The sequence below is a fragment of the Callithrix jacchus genome, chromosome 22 (genome assembly GCF_049354715.1).
Source record: "Callithrix jacchus isolate 240 chromosome 22, calJac240_pri, whole genome shotgun sequence".
In the NCBI taxonomy this organism is placed as follows: domain Eukaryota; kingdom Metazoa; phylum Chordata; class Mammalia; order Primates; family Cebidae; genus Callithrix; species Callithrix jacchus.
The window spans coordinates 11,176,677-11,203,865 of record NC_133523.1 but is presented as its reverse complement, the minus strand read 5'-3'; the positions used below and the strand labels follow the sequence as shown (position 1 = coordinate 11,203,865).

Below are 27,189 nucleotides of genomic sequence, written 5' to 3'. Positions count from 1 at the left end.
TATTTTGATCCTCTATTTTATGGGCATAAATATTAAGGATTATGATGCCTTCTTATAGGATTGACTTTGTCATTATGAAATCCCTATGCCTTCTAATTTTCCTTAATCTACAACTCAATTTTTCTGAATGTTATAGAGCTGTTTCATATTTCTTTTGATTAGAGCTAGAATGGCATATATTTCTCTATTTAATGTAACTGTGTCTTTCTGTTTAAAATGGTTTTTATGTACACATTACTAGGCCTTGCATTTTTATTTATTTATTTTTTGAGACAGAGTTTCGCTCTTGTTGCCCAGGCTGGAGTGCAATGGCACAATCTCAGCTCACTGCAACCTCTGCCTCCTGTGTTTAAGTGATTCTCCTGCTTCAGCCTCCCAAGTAGTGGGGATTACAGGCATCCGCCACCATGCCTGGCTAATTTTGTATTTTTAGTAGAGACGGGGTTTCTCCATATTGGTCAGGCTGGTTGCAAACTGCCAACCTCAGGTGATCCGCTTGCCTTGGCCTCTCAAAAGTGCTGGGATTACAGGCATTAGCCACTACGTCCAGCCAGGCCTTGTATTTATATTCTACTCTACCAGTGCTCATCTTTTTTACTGGCAAATATAGATAATACACACTTAATGTGGTAATTGATATAATTGGATTAATATGTATATGTATAATATTACTGTTTTCTATTTGTTGCACTTGCATGTTTTTTTAACTACCTCTCTTTTTCTTTTATGTTAGTTGAGTGGAATGTGATTTTCTTTATTCTATTAGTATAGTATGTCTACTTGATTTTTAGGTTTTTTAGTGAATTCCATAGGGTATGTATTATACCATTCACAACTAATGGACTTACAGTTTCAAAAAACACTGTACTGGCTTCAGGGTTAGTGCTGGTATAATAAACTGTTTGAAACTTCTTCCTTTCATTCCATAAATCATCACCATCCTTCATTTGCACAATTGGGATCTATAACACCCAATATGTTGATTTTTTTTTTTTTTTGAGAGGGAATCTTGCTTTGTTGCCCATGCTGGAGTACAGTGGCACAAACTTGGCTCACTGCAACCTCTGCCTCCTTGGTTCAAGAGATTATCCTGTCTCAGCCTCTGAGTAGCTGGGATTATAGGCATTTGCCACCACACCCAGATAATTTTTTTGTATTTTTAGTAGAGATGGGGTTTCACCCTGTTGGCCAGGCTGGTCTCGAATTCATGACCTCAGGGGATCGCCTGCCTCGGCCTTTCAAAGTGCTAGGATTACAGGCGTGAGCCACTGTGCCTGGCCTCATTGTTGATATTATTATTATTTTGGACGGAGTTTCGCTCTTGTTACCCAGGCTGGAGTGCAATGGCGCGATCTCGGCTCATCGCAACCTCCGTCTGCTGGGTTCAGGCAATTCTCCTGCCTCAGCTTCCTGAGTAGCTGGAATTACAGGCACGTGCCACTGTGCCCAGCTAATTTTTTGTATTTTTAATAGAGACGGGGTTTCACCATGTTGACCAGGATGGTCTGGATCTCTTGACCTCGTGATCCACCCGCCTCAGCCTCCCAAAGTGCTGGGATTACAGGCTTGAGCCACTGCGCCCAGCATCATTGTTGATATTATTATTTTGAGCACCCCTGCATCTATTAGATCAGGTAGGTGTTAGAAAAGCAGATCATTTTTTGTGTCTTCATTTAATGTGATGTGAATTTCTAACCCATATCGTTTCTCTTTTTTCTGATAAACTTCTTTTAATATTAATATTACTGGCAAGGCAGGTACACCACTCATACATTTTCTCCATCTCATCCCCGACATTTCTCCCCTTCTCCAAATGGGTAGATTCAATTGTTTTATCTTTATTTCAGCTGATTTTCTCTTTCTCTCTTTTTTTTTTTTTTTTTTTTTTTTTGAGATGGAGTCTCACTCTGTTGCCCAGGCCAGAGTGCAGTGGCATAATCTTGGCTCACTGTAACCTCCACCTCCTGGATTGAAATGATTCTCCTGCCTCAGCCTCCTGAGTATCTGGGACTATAGGTGTGCACCCCCACACCCAGCTAATTTTTGTATTTTTAGTAGAGATGGGCTTTCACCAGGTTGACCAGGCTAGTCTTGAACTCCTGACCTCAAGTGATCCTCTCCAGTTTTTTCCTTTTGGATTTAGATGGTCTAATGTATGTCTTTTTTCTTTTTGAGACAGAGTCTTGCTCTGTTGCCCAGGCTGGAGTACGGTGGCATGATCTTGGCTCATCTCAACCTCCGCCTCCCAGGTTCAAGTGATTCTCCTGCCTCAGCCTCCTGAGTAAGTGGGACTACAGGCATGTGCCGCCATGCCTGGCTAATTTTTGTATTTTTAGTAAAGACAGGGTTTCACTCTGTTGGCCAGGCTGGTCTTGAACCCCTGACCTTGTGATCCAAAGTGCTGGGATTACAGATGTGAGCCACTGCACCCGACCTTAATGTATATCTTAATTATAATCTGTTGTCCCAGGTAGTTGCATAGTTGCAGGCTGTTTGTGTATTTTGCACCATTTTTCATCAGCATTTCTTTTTTCTTTTTTGAGATGGAGTTTTGCTCTTCTTGCCCAGGCTGGAGTGCAGTGGCGCGATCTTGGCTCACTGCAACCTTCACCTCCCAGGTTCAAGCAATTCTCTTGCCTCAGCCTGAGTAGCTGGGATTATGGACACCCAACCACCACACCTGACTAATTTTTTGTATTTTTAGTAGAGATGGGGTTTTGCCATGTTGGGCGGGCTGGTCTTCAACTCCTGACCTCAGGTGATCCACCCACTTTGGCCTCCCAAAGTGCTGGAATTGTAGGCGTGAGCCACCATGCCCGGCCCTTTCATCAGCATTTCTTTCTTTCTTTTTTTTGTTTTTTTGGAGACAGTCTTACTCTGTCATCAGGTACCAGGCTGGAGTGCAGTGGTGCAATCTCCGCTCACTGTAACCTCCACCTCCTGGGTTCAAGCAATTCTCCTGCCTCAGCCTCCTGAGTCACTGGGACTACAGGCAAGCACCACCACGCCCAGCTAATTTTTGTATTTTTAGTAGAGATGGGGTTTTACCATGTTGGCCAGGATGGTCTTGATTTCTTGACCTTGTGATCCACCTGGGATTACAGGCGTGAGCCACTGCATTTAGCCCATCAGCATTTCTTATGTTTGACCCTAACTAGATACCATGATAGATGAAACAGAAAAGAGAGCCTTGTTTCACACCTTCAAATCATCCCCAGAATGATTGGAAAATACAAAGGCAATATTTTGTGAATAACATCTGATCTGATTTCTCTAGAATTAGTGACTAGGGTTCCACACTGGGATCTCAGGCTGCTGTCTTTAAGACTGGCATGAAGGTGGAGAGTGATTGAGCCAAGGACAAATAAAAGCTCCACAAGGCTTTCCTACCATTTTTCACTTTAATTTATCTCTTTGTTACTAGTGTGGGATGCTGCATATTATAGTTTCAAAATCCTTTATCTATTTTTGTAAAGCTGTCACTTTGTTGGTGAGAGGGTTTTTAGCATTTTTAGACATTTGTGACTTCTATTAGATTTGGTAGTGTAATTTTATTCATTTATTTATTTATTTGAGACAGTCTCACTGTGTCACCCATGCTGGAATGTAGTGGCTCAATAATGGTTCACTATGGTCTTCAGTTCTTGGGCTCAGATGATCCTCCCACCTCAGCCTCCCCATTAGCTGGGACTACTCACACACCACCATGTCCAGCTAATTTTTTTTGCATTTTTTATAGAGATGGGGTTTTGCCATGTGCCCAGACTGGTCTCAAACTCCTGGGCTGAAATGGTCCATCTGCCCTGGCCTCTCAAAGTGCTGTGATTACAGGCATGAGCCATGGTGCCCAGCTGGTAATGTAATTTTAGTTGACTTCTAAAAGATCTGTTTTAGTTATTAAAGGAATATTATAAATATTCATGAGAGATAGCATTGAGTTGAGTTCTTTTCTAAGAATACATTCTCTCATTGTCCTTCTTTCCTTCTCCTTTGACATTACCCAATAAAATGTTCAAAAGTTTTCCACTGGGATGGTAAAATATCTTTTATTATTCTTTTGTCATGCTTAACTACGTTTGTCTAGAGGAAACCAGTTACCAGCTTCCAGATTTTCTGTGAGTATAATCCCAGAGGTTGTGCTGAATCCTCCAACTAATGAGTTGCAAAAATCACATGAAATTTTATTTACTAGGGCCTCTCATCGGAGACCAGTGCCTATAGTGTTTTTTGGTGGCTGGCTTAGTCTGTTTTTTGTTGCTTAAGAATATCTGAACTTGGATGATTTATAAGGGACAATATTTGTTTTTTACTTTTCTGGAGGCTGGGAAGTCCAAGGGTAAGGGTGGGCAACTGGTGAGAACCTTCTTGCTGGTGGGGACTCTGCAGAGTTCTTAGATGGCACAAAGCATTACATGGCAAGGGCTGAACTGCCTAACTCGGGTTTCTTCCATCTTCTCATAAGGACACCAGTCCCCTTCCTGAGATAACTTATTTATTTATTAAGTCATTGATCCATGAATAGATTAATCTATTCATGAGGTCTGAACCTTCAAGAGTTAATCACCTTTCCAATCTCCACCTTTTATTACTCCCACTTTGTTGATTAACTTTCAACATGTGTTTTGGAGGGGACCAACATTCAAACTTAGCAGTGGCTGATCACATATGCTCCCTCTGTTGAGTTTGTAAGATTCCAAACTCTCAGAACATAGGAGCTAAGAAAATAATATACTTTTTGCATAAACAGTGTAGATACAACCAAGCCCTGTTATTAGTTAGGTTGGTAGGGCACTCCTTAAATCCAGTTCCTAGACACCATAAAAGGTCCAACTTTCAGAATAAGATTTTGGAAGGACATGTAGTTTCAGGACTGCTAATAGTAACTCTGTTCTGAACAATAGGTAATAGGACTTTGTCATGACAAGAACTACAACCCACTACAGAAATAGACATTAGGATGATCCAGGCAATAAGACTCATTTAACTCACCAACAAGAGACCTGTTCCTGTTCAACTGTAACTTTAGCAAACATGTTGAACTCTAGCATCAAAATGGCTGTGTGGGAGAAAGTGAGTATAGACAGAATATGAGACAGTTTGCTATGTCATTGAATAAATGCTTGGAAAGCACAGCATCATATGAAGTTTATGAATTGAGTATAGATTTTTCAGTACTGTCACTCAACCTTTCTCTTCTTTATGTGTGGGATGTTTCAGGACACAGTGGCCCTTGAGGATGTGGCTGTGAACTTTACCCAGGAGGAATGGGCTTTGCTGGGTCCATCACAAAAGAAACTCTACAGAGATGTGATGCAAGAAACCATCAGAAACCTGGATTGTATAAGTAAGGATAAAATCATGTCTTCACTTAATCAACTAGAGACATTTGTTTCACGGTTATCAGTGCTGTTCAATGATTTTAAATGTGGAAAGGGCAAATGATGGACTCTTGAACAACACAGAATTCAGAAGTGACAGCCCCCAAAGAAGTTGTACATCCTCATCTAACTTTTTGTCCACTGTAGCTTAAGCAGCTGTTGATCAGCAGCCTTACTGGTGACATAAACAGTTGATTAATCCATATGTTCTAAGTAATATGTATTGCATACTATATTCTCACAATAAAGTGAGCTAGAGAAAGAAAATATTGATAAAATCATAAAGAAAAGAAATATATATATATATATTTTAAACCAGGAACATGTGCACTTTATTGAACACAACTGTGGAAAACTGTGTGAGGGAAAAAGGCTGATACAGGATCGGCTGGGGGCAGGGCGAGGAATGGAAGCGGGAGTACGTGGGAGACAGGTCCCGGGCAGAGCCCCTGGCCGGGATGATTCCTCTGATCTACTGATAGGCTTGTAGAATCAGTATTGGGATGATGATCAGCAGAATGGTCATGAGGATGCCCAAGATCAGGGCCCAGATGTTCAGGCACTTGGCAGTGGAGGCGTAGGCCTGGGCCCCGGTCAGGTCGCCAACCATCTTCCTGTCCCTAGACTTCACGGAGTAGGCGAACGCTATTAAGCCCAGGCAGCAGGAGTTTATGAAGAGGGTGTTGAACAGGGACCAGACGACGTGGTCGGGCACGGAGGTCTCGCTTCGGATGTGGATCACGGTGGATGTCGGGGGCGCAGGGTTGTGGGGCGCCCCCAGCGCAGCCACCTCATGTTCCTCCTTCAGCATCTCATAGTCCGGGGGACGCTGGTGCTGGCGGGAGTGAAGAAGGTTTGGACCGTGTGGTTCATGGTGTCCAGGGAAGACTGGCCGTGGTCAGGTAGCTGGGCAGAAAAGAAATATTTACTATTCATTAAGTGGAGGTAGATGATCATAAAGGTTTTTTTCTCATCTTTACATTGAGAAGGCTAAGTAAGAGGAAGAATTGATTCTGGTATCTCAGGGTTAGCAGAGACTAAAGAAAATTCACATATAGGTAGAGCTGTGCAGTTTAAACCTGTGTTGCTCAAGAGTCAACTGTAAGGCCAGGTACAGTGGCTCATGCCTGTAATCCCAGTACTTTGAGAGGCTGGGGTAGGTGGATCACAAGATCAGGAGTTCTAGAACAGTCTGACCAACATGATAAAACCCGTCTCTACTAAAAATACAAAAATTAGCTGGGTGTGTTGGTGCACACCTATAATCCCAGCTACTCAGGAGGCTGAGGCAGGAGAATCGCTTGAACCTGGGAGGCTGGAGGTTGCCATGAGCCGAGATTATGCCACTGCACTCCAGCCTGATGACAGAGCAAGACTCCACCTCCAACTGCAGACTGTACAGAATCAATTGTAGTTTGGTGACTAAATTGCAGTATATATAAAATACTATGATTGCAGTATATATAAAATCTTAACTGTTGTATATACTTTTCTAATAATTTATAGTGATTTTCTGGGTCTACCTTTTAGAAATGATATCAGAAGACCAGAATATTGAAGATCAGTACAAAAATCCCAAGAAAAATCTAAGGTAATTCGCACTCACAGGAGAAAGTTATGTTTCTGAAGTGAGTTTCAGAATGGGAATAAAACAAACACAATGAACAAGCCCAGCTTAAATTTATTTTTTAATTTTTTAAATTACCTTTTTTTTTTTTTTTGAGACAGGGCCTTGCTATGTTGCCCAGGCTGGAGTGCAGTGGCATGAGTTTGGCTCACTGCAGCCTTGACCTCCCAGGTTCAAGCAATCCTCCCACCAGAGCCTCCCGAGTAGCTGGGACTACAGGTCCATTCCGCCACACCTGGTTAATTTTTGCATTTTTTGTAGAGACAGGGTTTTGCCATGTTTCCCAGGCTGGCCTTTTATTCCTGGGCTCAAGCAATCTGCCTGCATTGGCCTACCCAAATGCTGGGATTACAGGTGTGAGTCACAGCCCACATTTATTTATTCTTAAAAAATTTTTTCCTAAAACATATTCTAAGAATTTACATATGAAACTGGGCAGGGTGGCTCATGCCTATAATCCCAATATTTTGGGAAGCCGAGGTAGGCCTTGGGGTCAGGAGTTTGAGACCAGCCTGACCAACATAGCAAAACCCTGTATTTACAAAAATACAAAAGTTAGCTGGGCATGGTGGTGTGCACCTATAACCCCAGCTGCTCTGGAGGCCTAAGTAAGAGAATTGCATGAGGTGGCGGAGGTTGCAGTTAGGTGAGATTGCGCGACTGTACTCCAGCCTGGACACAGAGCGAGACTCCATCTCAAAAAAAAAAAAAAAAGAATTGACATATGAATATTATTGTCTTGAAAACAGCTGGTAGGCTTGGTTGGGTGGCACATGTCTATAATCCCAGCACTTTGGGAGGCCAAGGTGGGAGGATCGCTTGAGGCCAAGCGTTCAAGACCAGCCTGGGCAACATGGCCTTACTCTGTCTCAATTTAAAAAATTAGCCAAGTGTGTTGGTGCACTCCTATAGTTCCAGCTATTCATGAGTCTGAAGTGGGTAGATCTCTTGAGTTCAGGAGGTCACGGTTGCATGAACCATCATCCTGCTACTGTACTCCAACTAGATCCTGTTTCAAAAAATAATTAATTAAAAATAAAGGAAAAAAAAAAAGCAAAAAACACAGCTGGTGTTGAGTTGTCATATAGCATTCAGTTCATTCATGTTTAAACAGGGCATGAAGCCTATACTTTGCATGGTAGTGTTAAATAGGTATATCTGTCCAGGCGCAGTGGCTCACACCTATAATCTCAGCACTTTGGGAGGCTGAGGTGGGTGGATCATGAGGTCAGGAGTTTGAGACCAGCCTGGCCAACATGGTGAAATCCCATCTCTACTAAAAATACAACAATTAGCTGAGTGGTAGTATGTGCCTCTAATCCCAGCTACTTGGGAGGTTTAGGCAGGAGAATTGCTTGAACCTGGGAGGTTGCAGTGAGCTGAGATTGTGCCACTGCACTCCAGCCTGGGTGACAGAACAAGACTCCTTCCCAGAAAAAAAAAAGGTACGGCCCTGGCATGGTGGCTCACACCTGTAATCCCAGCACTTTGGGAGGCTGAGGCGGGCAGATCCCAAGGTTAAGAGATCGAGATCATCCTGGCCAACATGGTGAAACCCTGTCTCTACTAAAAATACGAAAATTAGCTGGGCATGGTGGCATGCACATGTGATCCCAGCTACTCGAGAGGCTGAGGCAGAAGAATTGCTTGAACCCAGGAGGCGGAGGTTGCAGTGAGCCAAGATTGCACCACTGCACTCCAGCCTGGCGCCTGGCAACAGAGCAAGACTCTGTCTCAAAAAAAACCCTATTAATTAATTTTAAAAAATAGATACCTATTAATATGCATAAAATCATTTAGAAACAACCGTTTAGTAACATACTTCTCATTTTTTACAGATGTCGTATGGCAGAGAGACTCAGTGAAAGTAAAGACAATAGTCAATGTGGAGAAATATTTAGCCAGATTCAAGATAGTATTGTGAACAACAGCATTCATCCTGGAGGAGATCCGTGTCAAAACACCGAGTGTGAAGAAGTCATTGTGGGTCATTTATTCCTTAATAGCCAGATCAGAGTTGATGCTGGACACAAACCACATGTGTATCAGGAATATGGAGAGAAGCCACATACACATAAACAATGTGGGAAAACCTTTAGTTATCATCACTCCTTTCAGTCACATGGAAGGCCTCTCACTGGAAAGAGATGCTTTGAGTGTAAGGAATGTGGAAAAACCTTCAGTTCTCGTAGAAACCTTCGAAGACACATGGTACTGCAAGGTGGGAATAGACCTTATAAATGTAAGTTGTGTGGAAAAGCTTTTTATTGGCCCAGCTTATTACGTATGCATGAAAGAACTCACACTGGAGAGAAACCGTATGAATGTAAGCACTGTTCTAAAGCCTTTCCTTTTTACAGTTCCTATCTAAGACATGAGAGAATACACACAGGAGAGAAAGCATATGAATGTAAGCAGTGTTCCAAAGCCTTCCCTGATTACAGTACCTATCTAAGACACAAAAAGACTCACACTGGAGAGAAACCCTATACATGTAAACAATGTGAGAAAGCCTTCAGTGTTTCTAGTTCCCTTCGACGACATGAAACTACACACAGTGCAGAGAAACCCTATGAGTCTAAGCAATGCGGGAAAGCATTTCATCACCTTGGAAGTTTTCAAATACACATGAAAAGGCACACTGGAGATCGACCTCATAAATGTAAGATCTGTGGGAAAGGCTTTGATTGTCCCAGTTTAGTTCAGTATCATGAACGAACTCACACTGGAGAGAAACCCTATGAATGTAAGCAGTGTGGGAAAGCATTATCTCATAGCTCAAGCTTTCGAAGACACATGATAATGCACACTGGAGATGGACCTCATAAATGCAAGGTATGTGGGAAAGCCTTTGCTTACCCCAGTGTATGTCAAAGACATGAAAAGTCTCACAGTGGAGAGAAACCCTATGAATGTAAGCAGTGTGGGAAAGCGTTATCTCATAGCTCGAGCTTTCGAAGACACATGATAATGCACACTGGAGATGGACCTCATAAATGCAAGGTATGTGGGAAAGCCTTTGATTACCCCAGTGTATGTCAAAGACATGAAAAGTCTCACAGTGGAGAGAAACCCTATGAATGTAAGCAGTGTGGGAAAGCGTTATCTCATAGCTCGAGCTTTCGAAGACACATGATAATGCACACTGGAGATGGACCTCATAAATGCAAGGTATGTGGGAAAGCCTTTGATTACCCCAGTGTATGTCAAAGACATGAAAAGTCTCACAGTGGAGAGAAGCCCTATGAATGTAAGCAGTGTGGGAAAGCGTTATCTCATAGCTCAAGCTTTCGAAGACACATGATAATGCACACTGGAGATGGACCTCATAAATGCAAGGTATGTGGGAAAGCCTTTGATTACCCCAGTGTATGTCAAAGACATGAAAAGTCTCACACTGGAGAGAAGCCCTATGAATGTAAGCAGTGTGGGAAAGCGTTATCTCATAGCTCAAGCTTTCGAAGACACATGATAATGCACACTGGAGATGGACCTCATAAATGCAAGGTATGTGGGAAAGCCTTTGATTACCCCAGTGTATGTCAAAGACATGAAAAGTCTCACACTGGAGAGAAACCCTATGAATGTAAGCAGTGTGGGAAAGCGTTATCTCATAGCTCAAGCTTTCGAAGACACATGATAATGCACACTGGAGATGGACCTCATAAATGCAAGGTATGTGGGAAAGCCTTTGATTACCCCAGTGTATGTCAAAGACATGAAAAGTCTCACAGTGGAGAGAAACAATATGAATCTAAACAATGATGAAGCCTTCTGTATTTCCAGTTCCCTTTGACAACATGAAAACCTTACACCGGACAGAAACCCTATAAATGTAAATGTGAGAAAGCCTGTCATAATTTGTATTCCTTTCAAAATTATGAAACAACTCACACTGGAGAGAAGCTGTATGAATGTAAGGAATGTGGGAAAGCAGTCAGTTTTTTTAATGTCTTTGTCAACATAGGCCCAGTAGCTTGCACCTGTAATCCCAGCACTTTGGGAGGCCGAGGCCGGTAGATCACCTGAGGTCAGGAGTTTGAGACCAGCCTGACCAGTAAGATGAAACCCCATCTCTACTAAAAATACAAAAATTAGCCAGGTGTAGTGGCATGTGCGCCTGTAATCCCAGCTACTCGGGAGGCTGAGACATGAGAATCCCTTGAATCCAGGAGGCAGAGGTTACGTTGAGCGGAGATTGCACCATTGCACTCCAGCCTAGGCAACAAGAGCAAAACTCCATCTCAAAAAACAAAACAAAACAGAAAAAAGATGGCTGGGTGTGATGGTGCACACCTGTAATCCCAGCACTTTGGGAGTCCGAGCTGGGCAGATCACGAGGTCAGGAGTTTGAGACCAGCCTAACTAACATGGTGAAATCTCTCCTCTACTAAAAATACAAAACTTAGCCAGACATGGTGGCGCATGCCTGTAATCCCAGCTACTCAGGAGGCTAAGGCAGGAGCAACACTTGAACTCTGTAGGCGGAGGTTGCAGTGAGCTGAGATTGCGCCATTGCACTCCAGTCTGGGCAACAGAACGAGACTCCATGTCAAAAAAAGAAAAAAGAAAAGAAACATATTTGGGTTAGGCACAGTGGCTCACATCTGTAGTCCTAGCACTTTAAGAGGCCAAGGAAGGTGGATCACTTGAGCCCAGGAGTTAGAGGCCAGACTGGGTAACATCGTGAAACCCTGTCTCTACAAAATATACAAAAATTAGCCAGGTGTGGTGGCACACACCTGTAATCCCAGCTACTAGGGTGGCTGAGGTGGGAGGATCACTTGAGCCTGGGAAGTTGAGGTTGCATGAATCAAAATCACATCCCTGCACTCTGGCATGGGCAACAGAATGAGATCCTGTCTCAAAAAAGTAATAAAAATTTAAAAAAAAATAAAAATGACATATTTGCATGTAACCTACCCACATCCTCCTGTATACTCTAAATCATCCATAGATTAGTTAAAATATATCATGAGTCATAGAAGCTATGGAAGTAGTTGTTTTATTGTTTAAAACAATAAACAATTATTTAGTGAATAATATGAAAAAGACCCTATACATACTCAGTACAGACCCAACTGTCACAGACACCTGTACATAATACATGTCCTTCGAGCATTATAAATCCTTATTTTCGACACTCATAGATTGCTTTTGTTTAATGACCTGAAAGTGTGTTAACATTCACCCAAGTCCTGGTGCTTCTTACTTGATAACAAAAGTATAATGATGATTGCAGTAGGGTGCCTAATGTGATGTGTTGAGGCAACTAGATGGGTGACACCGTAGATAAGCAGTGAGACCTCAGGCTAACTCGAATCTTGACAGGATGTCAACATGATCGTCTCTATTGGAAGAACCAGATTCTGACTGCAGATACTAACTTTTGGGAGCAATCTAAATACTAATGTCAGAATCTGTTCAGTTTGAGGACTGAAGATCTTTAAGCATTGAAGGGTCTGTCTTCATATTTGCAGATATTTAATTAGAAACTGTTGTAGAAAGCTAGTTCTTTTTCTATTTTTCTTTTATTTTTTGAGATAGGGTCTCGTTCTGTTGCCTAGGCTGGAGTGCAGTGGTGCAATCTTGGCTCACTGTAACCTCTGTCTCCGAGGTTCAAGCCCTTCTCCTGCCTCAGCCTCCCAAGTCTGTCTCTACAAAATATACAAAATATACAAAAATCCCAAGCTGGGATTACAGGCATATGCCACCATGCCCAGCTAATTTTTGTATTTTTAGTAGAGATGGTGTTTCACCATGTTGGCCAGGCTGGTCTTGAACACCTGACCTTATGATCCACTCGCCTCGGCCTCCCAAAGTGCTGGGATTACAGGTGTGAGCCACTACACCAAGCCTAGTTCTTTTGTTTTAATCATGAAAAAAAAAAAAAAACCTTTACAGTGTCACTGGGGTGACATGGAGGCTTTCTTCCATGGAAGAACCTTAATTGAGGATGATAGTCTTTAACACTTGCACCTTGCAGCAGAAGCTGTAGGTGCCCTAAAACTGCTTCAATTTCCTTCCTTCCTCTTTCTTTCCTTAGTTCTTTCCTTCTTTTCTTCTTTCTTTCTTTTTTTCTCTCTCTCTCTTTCTCTCTTTCTTTCTTTCTTTCTTCTGACAGGCTCTCACTCTGTTACCTAGAGTGCATGGGTCACCACAACTGGAGGGCAGTAGCCAAATCATGTTTCACTGCAACCTCAACTTCCTGGGCTCAAGTGATCTTCCCACCTTAGTCTCCCAAGTAACTGGGATTACAGACACACATCACCGTGCCTGACTAATTTTTGTGTTTTTTGTAGAGACAAGTTTCCACCATGTTTCCCAGGCTGGTCTTGAACTCCTAGAATCAAGAGATCTGCCTGCCTTGGCCTCCCAAATTTCTGGAATTATAGGCATGAGCCACCATACCCAGCCTTCAGATTTTTTAAGTATCAAAATCTATAGCACTGCTTCTTCTTTTTTTCCGATAGAGTCTCTCTGTTGCCCAGGCTGGAGTGCAGTGGTGCAATCTCAGCTCACTGCAACCTCTACCTCCTGGTTTCAAGTGATCCTCCTGCCTCAGCCACCTGAGTAGTTGGGATTATAGGTGCCAGCCACGATGCCCAGCTAATTTTTGTATTTTTAGTAGAGATGGGGTTTCGCCATGTTTGCCAGGCTGGTCTTGAACTCCTGACTTAAAGTGACCCACCCACCTCGGCCTCCCAGAATGCTGAGATTACAGGCATGAGCCATCACTTATGACACTGCCTCTTCTAAATCTGCATTGTCATCATTATCTGTAGAGGATTTCAGCATATCTTCTATTTCCTTGTTAGTATGGGTTTCTCCTTTGCTCCTCAACATTGTCTTCAGTCATGATAGAGGTAGCCTTCCTCACCAACTTCCCTTACAACACTTAAGATATTCTGACCACCACATCAATAGTGGGGAAGTGTCTGAACTCACTGACTTCCTCACTCCGTAATGGCTTCCAATACACTTTGGCTGTCTTGAGCTGTAGGGCATCTACAGCCTCTGCAATAAGCACAATTGTGTCTGCAGTTGTGAAGTGCTTCCATAAATCCTGTGTGATCCGGTGAGGGTTAGCATCAAGACAGCATAAATCCTTCCAAAAGTCCAGTGAATATAAGATGCCATATGTACTTGGTGATGTCCTGATCAAGTGGTTACAGCAGTGATGTGGTTTTAGGAGACAGGAACATCACTTCCCCAATTTTATCGGCATAAGAGAGATGAGAAATGTCAGGAGCATTCTCAATTATGAGGAGGGCAACCCTTTCTTTTCTTTCTTTCTTTTTTTTTTTTTTTTAGAGACAGAGTCTCACTCTGTTGCCCAGGCTGCAGTGCAGTGCTGCGATTTTGGCTCACTGCAACCTCTGCCTCCTGGGTTCAAGCGATTCTCCTGCCTCAGCCTCCTGAGTAGCTGGGCCTAAAGGCACACACTGCCATGCCCAGCTAATTTTTTGTATTTTAGTAGAGACGGGGTTTCACCCTGTTGCTCAGGCTGGTCTTGAACTCCTGAGCTCAGGCAGTCCGCCCGCCCTCGCCTCCCAAAGTGCTAGGATTACAGGCATGAGCTACCTCACCCAGCCCAGCCCCTTCTTTTCAAGGTATTAATTCACATCAGGGAGGAAGCAATGGTAGAACCAAGTCTTCATGTGTTTTTGTCAGGACATGGGCAGGCAAGTTTTACTTTTGTTTTAAAGGATCCAGGAATTGTTTACTTAGTAGATGAGACTTTGTTTGATCTTATGACCTCCTGAATTGCCACATAGCACCAGAGTAAGGTGATCTTTCCAAGCCATCAACCCCAAGGCTTTCTTTGTACTCTTGTGATGAAGGCACTATTGGGCATCCTCGTCCAGAACATGCCTGATTCATTACAATCGAGGACTTGCTCTGGAATTAGCCTTTCTTTTTTTATGAGTTTCATGAGCTTTTCTAGGAATGCTGATGTTTCCTTTGCATCAGCCAAGGCCAGTTCTCTTATGTTCTTCAAGTTCTTGAAGCTCTAATGTATTGTGTAGCTAGCTAAGCCAGACCTTGCTGGCCCAAAACTCCTTCCTGTAGCTCTTTTTTTTTTTTTTTTTGAGATGGAGTTTCGCTCTTGTTAGCCAGGCTGGAGTGCAATGGCGCCATCTCGGCTCACCGCAACCTCCACATCCTGGGTTCAGGCAATTCTCCTGCCTCAGCCTCCTGAGTAGCTGGGATTACAGGCACGCACCACCATGCCCCGCTAATTTTTTGTATTTTTAGTAGAGACGGGGTTTCATCATGTTGACCAGGATGGTCTCGATCTTTTGACCTCGTGATCCACCCGCCTCGGCCTCCCAAAGTGCTGGGATTACAGGCTTGAGCCACCACGCCCGGCCTTTCTGTAGCTCTTAACAGTCTCTCACAGTGGTGCTTATGGAGGCTGTCTTTTCACATATCCTTTTGCCGTCAACAGGGGTGTGGTTCTTTGAGGTAACCTCTAGCCACACACTAAGACTTTCTCAGTCTTTATACATATTTTGTCATGAGCCAGAGGAAACGTTTTTTTTTTCCCATACAGGGACAGCTCTGACATTTCTAGAAATTTTGGCTTTCTGCTTTAGTGGTAGATGTTCTTGCCTTATGGCTCACTTTCCAAAGTGATATGCCACTTTTCAAAAACATCTAAGATTTGTATTTTCTCACTGAGAGATCACACTTTTTGCTCCCTGGTAGCTTTTTAGGGATAGCTTTGACCACTCAGTTGCTTTTTAGGATCCATTATTTCACATAACTTCTTTTTTTTTTTTTTTAACATATGACATCACAAGGAACTCTGAAAAGAAAGAAGTCTTGTAAAACAATGATAAAGTTGATGGACTTACACTTTCTGATTTCAAAACTTACTGCAAATCTATACTAATATAAACAGTTTGGTACTAGCATAATGACACAGAAATAGACCAATGCAACAAAAATAGCACAGAAACGTGCATTTGGATAGAGAATCCAATAATTTTTGACAGGTGTGCAACAAGCATGAATTGAGGGATTGAATAGTTTTTGCAGAGAATGGTGCTGGGTGGAAATGCATATCCATATGCAACACAATGAAGTTTTACCTTTTTTTAATGCTATATACAAAAGTGAACTTAAAATGGAGTCCTACATCTAGAAACTCTTAGATGAAAATACAGGGCAAAAGCTTGATGACATCAGATTTTGCAGTTACTTCCTGCATATGGCACCGAAGGCATGACCCACAAGAGAAAAAATAAATTGGATGTTGTGGAATTTAAAGACTTTTGGCATCCAAAAGCAACATTAGCAGAGTAAACAGACAACTGATAGAGTGGAAGAAACTATTTCCAAATCATATATGGTAAGAGAGTGTATTGAAGATCTTTATAAAACTCAAGCCAACAACAACAAAAAAACCACTTGTTATGAAATAAATGTGTTTCCATAGAATACCTTTGTTTTAATCTGCTTCTCTATAGTGACAGGATTAGGGAATGGGTTCTTTGTGATATAATAAGGATTAGGTTAGATCTTGAGAGTGGAGCTCTAAGAATGAGACTGGTTTCATAATGAGAGTTCCCTGAGCTTGTTTCACTCACTGCCTTGTGAAGACATCAGTGCAACTGTCTATGATCCAGGCAACAGGCCCCCAGCAGACACTAAATCTCAGCACCTGAATTTGTTACAATTTTGTCTTTTGATACTGGTAAAGGCTCAAGGAAGAGGACATGCATAGAGAAAGCTTCCCTCTTAGTCTGGAATATAAAAAGTAATGTATAAGATGTTGGTAAATAGATAGACAGTAAAGGAAATATTGATGAGCTCTCAGAACTGAGGATAGGGCAAGGACAAGGTGGCTCACACCTGTAATCGCAGTGCTTTGGGAGGCAAAGGCAGGAGGATTGCTTTCTCCTAACCAACATGGAGAAACTGCGTCTCTACTAAAAATACAAAATTAGCAGGGCATGATGGCGCACGCCTGTAATCCCAGCTACTTAGGAGGCTGAGGCAGGAGAATCAGTTGAACCTGGGAGGCGGAGGTTGCTGTGAGCCGAAATCTCACCATCGCACTCTAGCCTGGGCAACAAGAGTGAAACTCTGTCTCCAAAAAAAAAAAAACTCATGAAGTTTTCCTCTCGAGTTTTGGACTTGCTTGGGAACCCTCACTCTTCCTCGTCTCTGTTGCTCCCCGTGGGAATAGGAGTGTTTATCTTACCCCTGTCCAATCATTATATGTTAGAAGCACACAACTGGTTTTTGTTCTAAGGAGTTGGAGACCAACCTGGACAAAATAGAGAGATGTCATCTTACACACACATAAATTACCAGGCATGGGGTGGAGCTTGCCTGTAGTCCTGACCACTTGGGAGGCTGAGGCAGGAGGATCACTTGAGCCTCGAGTTTGAGACCAGCCTGGACAATATAATGAGACCTTGTCTTGCCAAAAAAAAAAAAAAAAAAAAAGAGAAGAAGAAATTAGCTGGGCATGCTGTGCACCTGTATTCCAAGCTGTTTGAGAGGCTGTGTCAGGAGGATTGCCTGAGCCCAGCAGTTTGAGGCTGCAGTGAGCTATGATTGTGCCACTGCACTCCAGCCTGGGTGACAGAGCAAGATCCTGTCTCTAAAAATAAAATTAGGCCAGGCATGCTGGCTCATACCTATAATCCCAGCACTTTGGAAGATCGAGGTGGGTGGATCACCTCAGGTTAGGAGTTCTAGACCAGCCTGGCCAACATGGTGAAACCCCGTCTCTACTAAAAATACAAAAAAATTAGCCGGGTGTGTTGGCACTTGCCTGTAATACCAGCTACTCTGCAGGTTGAGGCAGGAGAATCACTTGAATCAGGAAGACGGAGGTTTCAGTGAGCCAAGCTTGCACTACTGCACTCCAACCTGGTCAACGAGAGTGAGACTCTGTCTCAAAAAAAAAAAAAAAAAAAACCTTCCTGGTTCAAGCAATTCTCCTGCCTCAGTCTGTGGAGTAGCTGGGATTACAGGAAGTGCCACCAGGCCCAGCTAATTTTTTTGTATTTTTGATAGAGACAAGGTTTCACTATGTTGGCCAGGCTGGTCTTGAACTCCCAACCTCAGGTGATCCATCCGCCTCAGCCTCCCAAATTGCTGGGATTACAGGCATGAGCCACTGTGCCTGGCCAATTTTTATATAATATAATACAATACAATATAATATAAAAGGAATTGAGGATGATGTTATTGCACAGTGGAGAAAAGACGGTCCTTCATATACAGTGGTGCAGATCTTGGTGCATTTTGCTACTGTTTTGTGAAAAGTAGAGTGAGGATGTGGTGAAGTTGGATATTGAATTGACAATATTTCTTTCTTTCTTTTTTTTGAGACAGAGTCTTGCTCTGTCACCCAGGCTGGAGTGCAGTGATGCGATCTCAGCTCACTGCAACCTCTGCCTCCCGGGTTCAAGCAATTCTCTTGCCTCAGCCTCCCAAGTAGCTGGGACTATAGGCACGTACCACCATGCCCGGTTAATTTTTTGTGTTTTTAGTGGAGATGGGGTTTCACCATGCTGGCCAGGCTTGTCTTGAGCTCCTGACGTCTGGTGATCCACCAGCCTCGGCCTCCCAAAGTGCTGAGATTACAGACGTGAGCCACCACACCTGGCCACCTTGGTCTTGTAGGGCTAATGTCCAGGAAAAATTCTCTCAATGTTCATATTTTTAAGCCTAGGAAAGTATTTGTTTTGTCTTTCATTTTGAATGTGAACATTGGTAGATTCTGGTTAAGGTGTAAAACACATACAGAGCATGATGAGGAACTGGGTGAGAGGCTTCCCAGTGAAAGAGGGAACAGAACCTAACAAAAGCAAATATGTCAATTTCACTCCAATCAATTGTTACAGTAGTCTCTATTACTTAATGCCAAAAAAAGCAATGATCAATATGTTGAAAGGGATGGAGGAAGCAAATATGATGCTTGACCATGATAGCATTAATTGTCTGGGAAACTAAAGACAAAACAACTGGAAAACTATTAACACTGTTGGCCACGAGTGGTGGCTCATGCCTGTAATCCCAGCACTTTGGGAGGCTGAGGTGGATGGGTTGCTTGAGCCCAGTAGTTCAAGACCAACCTGGGCAACATGGCTAAACCTCATCTCTACAAAAAATTAGCCAGGCCTGGTAGCATGTCCCTATAGTCCTAACTACTCAGGAGGCTGAGGTGGGAGGATTGCTTGTGTCTGGGAAGTTGACGCTGCAGTGAGCCAAGATCGCACCACTGCACTCTAGCCTGGGTGACAGAATGAGACCCTGTCTAAAAAAAAAAAAAAAAAACCTAAAAACTATGAACACTGTTAATGGATTCAGTTTCCTGCTTAGGAAGGAAACATATACTGTGTTCACAATAACATACACTATTGAATTAAAAATCACATAACTTTCCAAGGACTAGGACTAATTCCATGTGCAGCATCTATCTACAGACAAGTTTAGGAGTTTCCTGGCCAGGTGAGGTGGCTCACACCTTAATCCCAGCACTTTGGGAGGCTAAGGTGGGTGGATCATGAGGTCAAGAGATTGAGACCAGCCTGGCCAAGATGATGAAAAACCGTCTCTACTAAAAATACAAAAATACTGGGAGGCTGAGGCAGGAGAATCTCTTGAACCTGGGAGGCAAAGGTTGCAGTGAGCCAAGATGGCGCCAGTGCACTCTAGCCTGGGCAACAGAGTGAGACTCTGTCTCAAAAAAAAAAAAAGAAAGAGAGAAAGAAAATATATAACTCTATTATCAGTACCAGTGCCTCATTCTTAACATGAGTCTACACTACAAATTCCTATTCTTACTTTTATACAAAAATTGATGTGAGATATTTTTGCAAGTTTTCTTCACATAAAGCTTTATAAGTTGAATAGTGTTTAATAAAATCAGTTAATAAAATTTTTCTTTACATTTTGTATTATCTTGGATTCTTTTTTTTTTTCTCTTGGATTCTTGAGTTGCTTGAAGTATATTTCTAATATACAAGTAGGTTTAATCGTCTCTTTTTAAATTTTTCTGTTTAGAGATAGGGGCTCATTTTGTCACCAGAGTAGAGTGCAGTGGCATGATCATAGCTCACTGAAACCTTGAACCTGGGCTCAGGGCATCCTCCTATCTCTGCCTCCCAAGTAACTGGAACTAGAGGGAACACTCTGCCACATCTTGCTAATTTTTTTTAGAGATGGGAGTCTCACTATGTTGCCCAGGCTGGTCTCTAGCTCCTGGCCCCAAGCAATTCTCCAACCTAAGCCTCTGAAAGTGCTGGGGTTGCAAGTGTAAGCCACTGTGTCCAGAAATATGTTTAATTCTTAAATGGTTTAAAATTGCTGTATAACTAAAGAGCTTCTGAAACATGACATTTTGATATTTGTTGTGACTTTACCACTGGCCTCTTGGAGCAAAGAAAACCCTTCTTCTCCACACTTTCAGCCCCACCCTGAGCAGTATGGGCTGATCAACCAGGAGGACCTGTGTACTTTGGCTGCCTGCTGGTGCACATGCTTCCTTGAATCCCAGGTTGAGTACATTGGTTGCACTGTGCAAGCGCTGCAGCCTCAGTGTATTGCTGACCACGCATGCATCCTCCTGATCAGTTCCCACGAGTGGCCATTCCTGCACTTCAAGAGCAGTGGGCCAGGCCATAGCAGCCCTGGGAAGGCAGCCTCACCCTTGCCACATCATCTTCTTGAGGATGTCTCACTTGTCTCCTCTCCCAGTTGCAGCCCCAGCCCCTTGGTGCCCGCACCTGAGATGTTCTGTTGATTCAAATACCCCAGTGGTGAGGAATATGCAAATATCCTTATGGCTGGGTTAAGTTAAGAAGGAAAATTGTAAGACTTCTGAAATTTCACAGGGAACTATGGATGTTCAAATTCAGCTTCTGGTTCAGTAGGTTAGGGATGGAGTGTCAGAGTCCGCATTTCTTTTTTCTTTTTTTTTTTTTTTTTGAGATGGAGTTTCGCTGTTGTTACCCAGACTGGAGTGCAATGGCATGATCTTGGCTCACTGCAACCTCCGCCTTCTGGGTTCAAGCAATTCTCTTGCCTCACCCTCCCAAGTAGCTGGGATTATAGGTGCACACCACCATGCCCAGCTAATTTTTGTATTTTTAGTAGAGACTCGGTTTCACCTCGTTGACCAGGATGGTCTTGATCTCTTGACCTCGTGATCCACCCGCCTCGGTCTCCCAAAGTGCTGGGATTATAGGTGTGAGCCACCGCACCTGGCCTGCTTTTCTTTTTTTCTTTTTTTGAGACAGAGTCTTGCTTTGTCACCAGGCTGGAGTGTAGTGGCGCGATCTCAGCTCACTGCAACTTCTGCCTCCTGGGTTCAAGCAATTCTCCTGCTTCAGCCTCCCGAATACCTGGGACTACAGGCACATGCCATCATGCCCAGCTAATTTTTGTATTTTCAGTAGAGTTGGGGTTTCACCATGTTGCCCAGGATGGTCTTGACTTCTTGACCTCGCGATCCACCACCTCAGCCTCCCAAGTGCTGGGATTACAGGCATTGAGCCACCACACCCGGCTGAGAGTCTGCATTTCTAACTCACTCCCATGTGTCATTATATTGGTCCATGGACCACAGTTAGAGTGCTGAGGTAATAAAAGACGTGGTTAGATAGGCAGGCAGGAGACAGATCCCATGGGGCCTTGTGGGCTAGGTTATGGACTTTTATACGACTTTGAGCAGGGAAGTGATGTTTGGTTTTTGTTTGAAGAAGTCTACTCCTGCTGGTGGGCAGAGAATAGATGGTAGAGGAGAGCTGGGAGACCAGCTTAAAAGCCATAGTTGTAGTTTGAAGAGAGGTCATACTGGCCTGGGTTTGGGTAATGTTAGTGGGTATCGACCAAAGGTTGTGTTTTGAGAAGTCTAGTTATGAACCCAAGCTGTGTTTTTGGAGCCAGATTCCAGCGTAGGGAAAGGCCCTGTCAATCACACTATTTAGCAGTTCTGCACATAAATGATCAGGGGTGATCATCTTCAGTGCAGTAGAGAAGAGTGTGTGGCTCTAAAATATGATGGTAGAGGGGGTTCTCACACTAGTCTGAGAGGTTAGAGGAGGCTTTCCCACTGGGACTAATTCTCAAATTGAAAACCTGAAGGTGGCTGGCACAGTGGCTCACACCTGTAATTCCAGCACTTTGGGAGGCTGAGGAGGGCAGATCTAACTGCTGAGGCTAAGCTCAGCAGTTAGAGACCAGCCTGACCAACATGACGAAACCCCTTCTCCACTAAAAATACGAAAATTAGCTGGGCATCGTGGTGGGCGCTTATAATTCCACCTACCCCGGAGGCTGAGGCAGGAAAATCGACTGAACCCCAGAGGTAGAAGTTGCAGTGAGCCAAGATCATGCCACTGCACTCAAGCCTGGGCAACAGAGCAAGACTCTGTTTCAACAAACAAACAACCTGAAGGTGGCTGGGCACAGTGGCTCACGCCTATAATTCCAGCACTTTGGGAAGCTGAGGTGGGCAGATCACTTAAGGTCAGGAATTCCAGACCAGATGAGCCTGGCCAACATGGTGAAACCCTATCTCTACTAAAAATACAAAAATTAGCCAGGCTTGGTGGCACAGGCCTGTAATCCCAGCTACATGGGAGACTGAGACAGGAGAATCACTTGGATTTGGAGGTGGAGGTTCCAGTGAGCTGAGATCAGGCCACTGCATTACAGCCTGGGTGACAGAGAAAGACTCCATCTAAAAAAAAAAAATCCTGAAGGTTGAGGAGTTACACAGGAAGGTGTAGCTCCCATAGGATTTCTGATGGTGTGAAGGAGAGAAGAGAGTCAAGGATGAGTCTTATTTTCAGAGCCTCTGGGTGCTGCCCCTCACTCAGAGGAGCAGGGCCAGGGGAGATGACTGGAGGGGAAATGAAGGGTCATGTTATGTAATCACTCATGGCACTTTGAGCAACACAAGAGAAGGGTTGACCAGGGTATTGGATCTGGAGCTTGAGAGAAAGATCTAAATGAAATTTTGAGAACATTATTATATAGATGCTATTTGAAGCTCTGGGTCCAGCAGAGACCAACTTGTTTCAGGGTAAGGGGAAAAGTATAGCAGAAGACAAATCTCAGGAGGAGACCAGTGGCTGTCCACCTCTGAGGTTAGCAGGAGGAGCAGCCTGCAAGAGACTGGGCAGGTCAGTGACTTAGGAGTAGAATGGATTGGGTGTCCTTTCCTGGAATCCTCCAGGAGAAGGTATTTCAAGATGGGAGAGTGGCCAGCTCTGTCACAGGCCACAGAGAGTTTGAATGAAACAAAACAGGGTTGATGGTAGCTTTTGGCAAGCATTCGATCACTTTAGGTCTTGATAAGAGCTGATGCTTTATTCAGGGGAATAACTTGCATTGAAATGTGTTTCAGCCTGGGCATGGTGTCTCACGCCTGTAGTCTCAGCACTGTAATTCCAGCACTTTGGGAGGCCGAGGCAGGTAGATCACCTGAGCTCAGGAGTTAAAGACCAACCTGACCAACATAGCAAAACCCTGTCTCCACTAAAAATATAAAAATTACCTGGGCATCGTGATGGGCACTTATAATCCCAGCTACCCAGGAGGATGACCTCAAGTGATCAAAATACAAAAAATTAGCCAAGCATGGTGGTGCGTGCCTGTAATTCCAGGTACTGGGAGGCTGAGGCAGGAGAATCTCTTGAACCCAGGAAGCAGAGGTTGCAATGAGCTGAGATGGCGCCACTACATTCCAGCCTGGGTGACAGAGCAAGACTCTGTCTCAAAAAAAAAAGAAAAGAAATGTACTTCAAATAGATCTTCAAGATGTCGCCTAGGGCAGGGATGCCCAACCTCTGGGCGACGGATTGGTAACAGGTCCATGACCTGTTAGGAACTGGACGACTCACATTACTGCTTGAACTCTGCCTCCTGTCAGATCGCAGTAGCATTCGATTCTCATGGGAGCAGGAACCCTGTTGTGAACTGCACATGTAAGGGATCTAGGTTGTATGCTCCTTATGAGAATCGAATGCCTGATGATCTGTCACTGTCTCCCATCACCCCCATATAGGACCATCTAGTTGTAGGAAAATAAACTGAGGGCTCTCACTGATTCTACATTATGGTGAATTGTATAATTATTTCATTATATATTACAATGTAATAATAATAGAAATAAGGCTGGGTGCGGTGGCTCACGCCTGTAATCCCAGCACTTTGGGAGGCCAAGTGTGGCAGACCACCTGAGGTCAGAAGTTCGAGACCAGCCTGACCAACATGGTAAAACCCCGTCTCTACTAAAAATTCAAAAATCAGCTAGGCATGGTCGCTGGCACCTGTAATTTCAGCTACACAGGAGGCTAAGGCAGGAGAATTGCTTGAACCCAGGGGGGCGAAGGTTGCAGTGAGCTGAGATCATGCCACTGCACTCCAGTCTGGGTGACAGAGCGAGACTCCATGTCAAAATAATAATAATAATAATAATATAAATAAAATGCACAGCCCAGCGTGGTGGCTCATGCCTGTGATCCCAGCACTTTTGAAGTCTGAGGCAGGTGGATCACTTGAGGTCAGGAGTTCAAGACCAGCCTGGCAAACATTGTGAAACCCCATCTCTAATAAAAATACAAAAATTAGCCAGGCATGGTGGTGCATGCCTGTAAACCCAGCTACTCAGGAGGCTGAGGCAGGTGAATCACTTGAGCCCAGGAGGCGGAGGTTGCAGTGAGCCAAGGTGGTGTCACTGCACTCCAGCCTGGGCAACAGAGTGAGGCTCCATCTCAAAAAAAGAAAAGAAAAGAAATAAAGTGCACAATAAATTTAATGCACTTGAATCATCCCCAAACCATATCCCTCCCCCGCAGTCTGTGGGAAACTTGTCTTTCATGAAACCAGTCCCTGGTGCCAAAAAGGGATCACTGTCCTCAGGGCAATGATACCTTTGGAACTGCTAAGTTTAATCACTGGATTTCTTTTCTAGTTTCATGGAGGAATCACCATTACTGACTTTTTTTCATCATGGTGATGTGAACATCTATTTTTGTCTCAAAGTTTTTATATGTATTTAAATCAACACAATACTCGACAACTTGATTGCTACAGTTTGTAAAAATATACAAAGTCTGTAAGTGAACCTCTGACACCCACTTAGTTTGACTCACTGCAGCCTCTTTTAATGCCTGTCTGCAAACAACAAAATGTGACATTATTCCAGGAGCAGTTAATGTGGAGTGAGGAGTGGAGCATCTTACAGAGCAGTGGTTTGTTTTTCTGGGATGGAAAGATGTCCTGTAATTTTAGACTTGTGTTCGTGTGTGCGTGCATGCGTGTGCGCGCGCGTGTGTGTGTGCGTGTGCGTGCGTGTGCGCGTGCGTGCGTGTGTGCGTGTGCGTGCGTGTATGTGCGTGCGCGCGTGTGTGTGCGTGTGTGTGTGTGTAGTTTCCTAAGGAAATAGTTTTATTTCTTCATTAGTTATACTCAGACATCATTTTTTTTTTGCTTATTTTCCTAACATGCCCACTTGTCATGGCAGAAAATGATACAGTTTTTACAAGTTGATTAAAGATTTTGCTTCATCTAATGACGTCCAATGTTTGGCTCCTTTCTTTTTAGCCCTGGGTTCCAGCTTCCACTTCATAATGCTTTTATACCTGGTACTTTTACTTTATAAAAATATGGGGCAATCCTCATGTTTTCAAATTAAAAGTAAGATGTCTTGTCATTTGATTGAAGAGTTTAACGCACAGGTGTTCGTGACCAGCCTGAGTAACATGACCAAACCCCGGCTCTATAAAAAAATGTAAAAAATTAGCTGAGTGTGGTGGTGGGCACCCGTACTCCCAGCTACTTGGGAGGCTGAAGTGGGAGGAGGATTGCCTGAGCTCCAGAGGTCAAGGCTGCAGTGAGCTAAGATCATACCACTGCACTCCAGCCCAGGTGTGGGAATGAGACCCTGTCTCAAAAAAGAAAAGAGAAAAAAGAAAAAGAAACCACCATCTTCTAGCATAAGATTGTGATAGTTCCACATCCATTTTTATTTTTTTCTGTCCTCCATAACCTGTTACACTACCTGCTTATTGCGAATATAGACAGATTTTTTTTTTTTTGAGATGGAGTTTTGCTCTTGCTGCCCAGGCTGGAGTGCAATGACGTGATCTTCTCACTGCAGCCCCTGCCTCCCGAGTTGAAGCAATTCTCCGGCCTCAACCTCCCGAGTAGCTGGGATTATAAGCATGTACCACCATGCCAGGCTAATTTTGTATTTTTAGTACAGACAGGGTTTCTCCATGTTAGTCAGGCTGGTCTTGTACTCCCAACCTCAGGTGATCCATCCGCCTAGGCCTTCCAAAGTGCTGGGATTACAGGTGTGACCCACCACGCCTGGCCTGTAGGCAGAATATTTTACTCTGATCATCTTTTGTAAAAATACTGGAGGCCTCAGCATGCTCAGGTGTGTTGATTAGAGTTAGATTGTAATTTGTGCATATGAGGGAAACCTATAAAGATCAGACTTTGACAAAGACCCATTGGATTGCCTCGTGAAGAAAGTGTTGATGAATTTGGCAGTTTATGTAGGTCAGTACTGTAAACTGACTTTAGGTGAGTTTCCTGCTGGTGGAAATGAAGATCTTGAAGCAGAGAGTGTTTTTACACCCTGGAGAGAAAACAGGAGGGCATAGTGAGTTCCAGTATTAAACCTTTAAGTGTCCCTGTCTCATCAGCAGGTTCTGATCCACTCAGGGCCTTCATTACAGTAGTCAGAGTCTGGCTTTCTGTAAAAGGAAAACAAAATCTCAGGACCCAAACCTCACTGTGCCAGAGGGAGAGTTAAGATTGGGAAATGAATCATACAGAAACTTCCTTTCTTGTTCCCAAGCAAATAGCTGCAATTTCTTTTTTTTTCTTTCTTTTTTTTTTTGAGATGGAGTCTTGCTCTGTCGCCCAAGATGGAGTGCAGTGGCACAATCTTGGCTCACTGCACCCTCTGCCTCCTGGGTTCAAGTGATTCTCCTGCCTCAGCTGGAGATTACAGCTGGGATTACAGGTGTGCACCACCACACCCAGCTAATTTTTATATTTTTAGTAGAGATGGGGTTTTACCACGTTGATCAGGCTGGTCTCGAACTCCTGACCTCATAATCTGCCTGCCTTGGCCTCCCAAAGTGCTGGGATTACAGGTTGAGCCACCGTGCCCAGCGATAGCTGTAATTTCAC

The 27,189-nt window shown here is 43.6% G+C and overlaps 1 protein-coding gene and 1 pseudogene across 18 annotated transcripts in view; one reads left to right on the top strand and one right to left on the bottom strand.

The window, feature by feature from the left end:
- LOC100415337 (uncharacterized) overlaps positions 1-27,189 on the top strand; it is a 37,312-nt gene that overhangs the window by 7,162 nt on the left and 2,961 nt on the right. For 3 of the 17 annotated variants that reach the window (XM_078360627.1, XM_078360637.1, XM_078360631.1), the window contains exons 2-4: positions 5,218-5,344; positions 6,909-6,969; positions 8,844-10,680. In XM_078360627.1, coding sequence (XP_078216753.1) covers positions 5,218-5,344; positions 6,909-6,969; positions 8,844-10,680 — 2,025 coding nt within the window. Of the gene's footprint in view, positions 1-2,179; positions 2,282-4,084; positions 4,116-4,901; positions 5,071-5,217; positions 5,345-6,908; positions 6,970-8,843; positions 16,453-27,189 lie in introns of those variants that run through there. The other 14 variants (XM_078360626.1, XM_054250122.2, XM_078360628.1 and 11 more) reach the window with 11 other exon arrangements.
- Positions 5,716-27,189, bottom strand: part of LOC118150262 (interferon-induced transmembrane protein 3-like) — a 144,229-nt pseudogene continuing 122,755 nt past the window's right edge. Inside the window, exon 3 of the transcript XR_013531071.1 lies at positions 5,716-6,284. The product of XR_013531071.1 is annotated as an interferon-induced transmembrane protein 3-like (transcript). The remainder of the gene's footprint in view (positions 6,285-27,189) is intronic.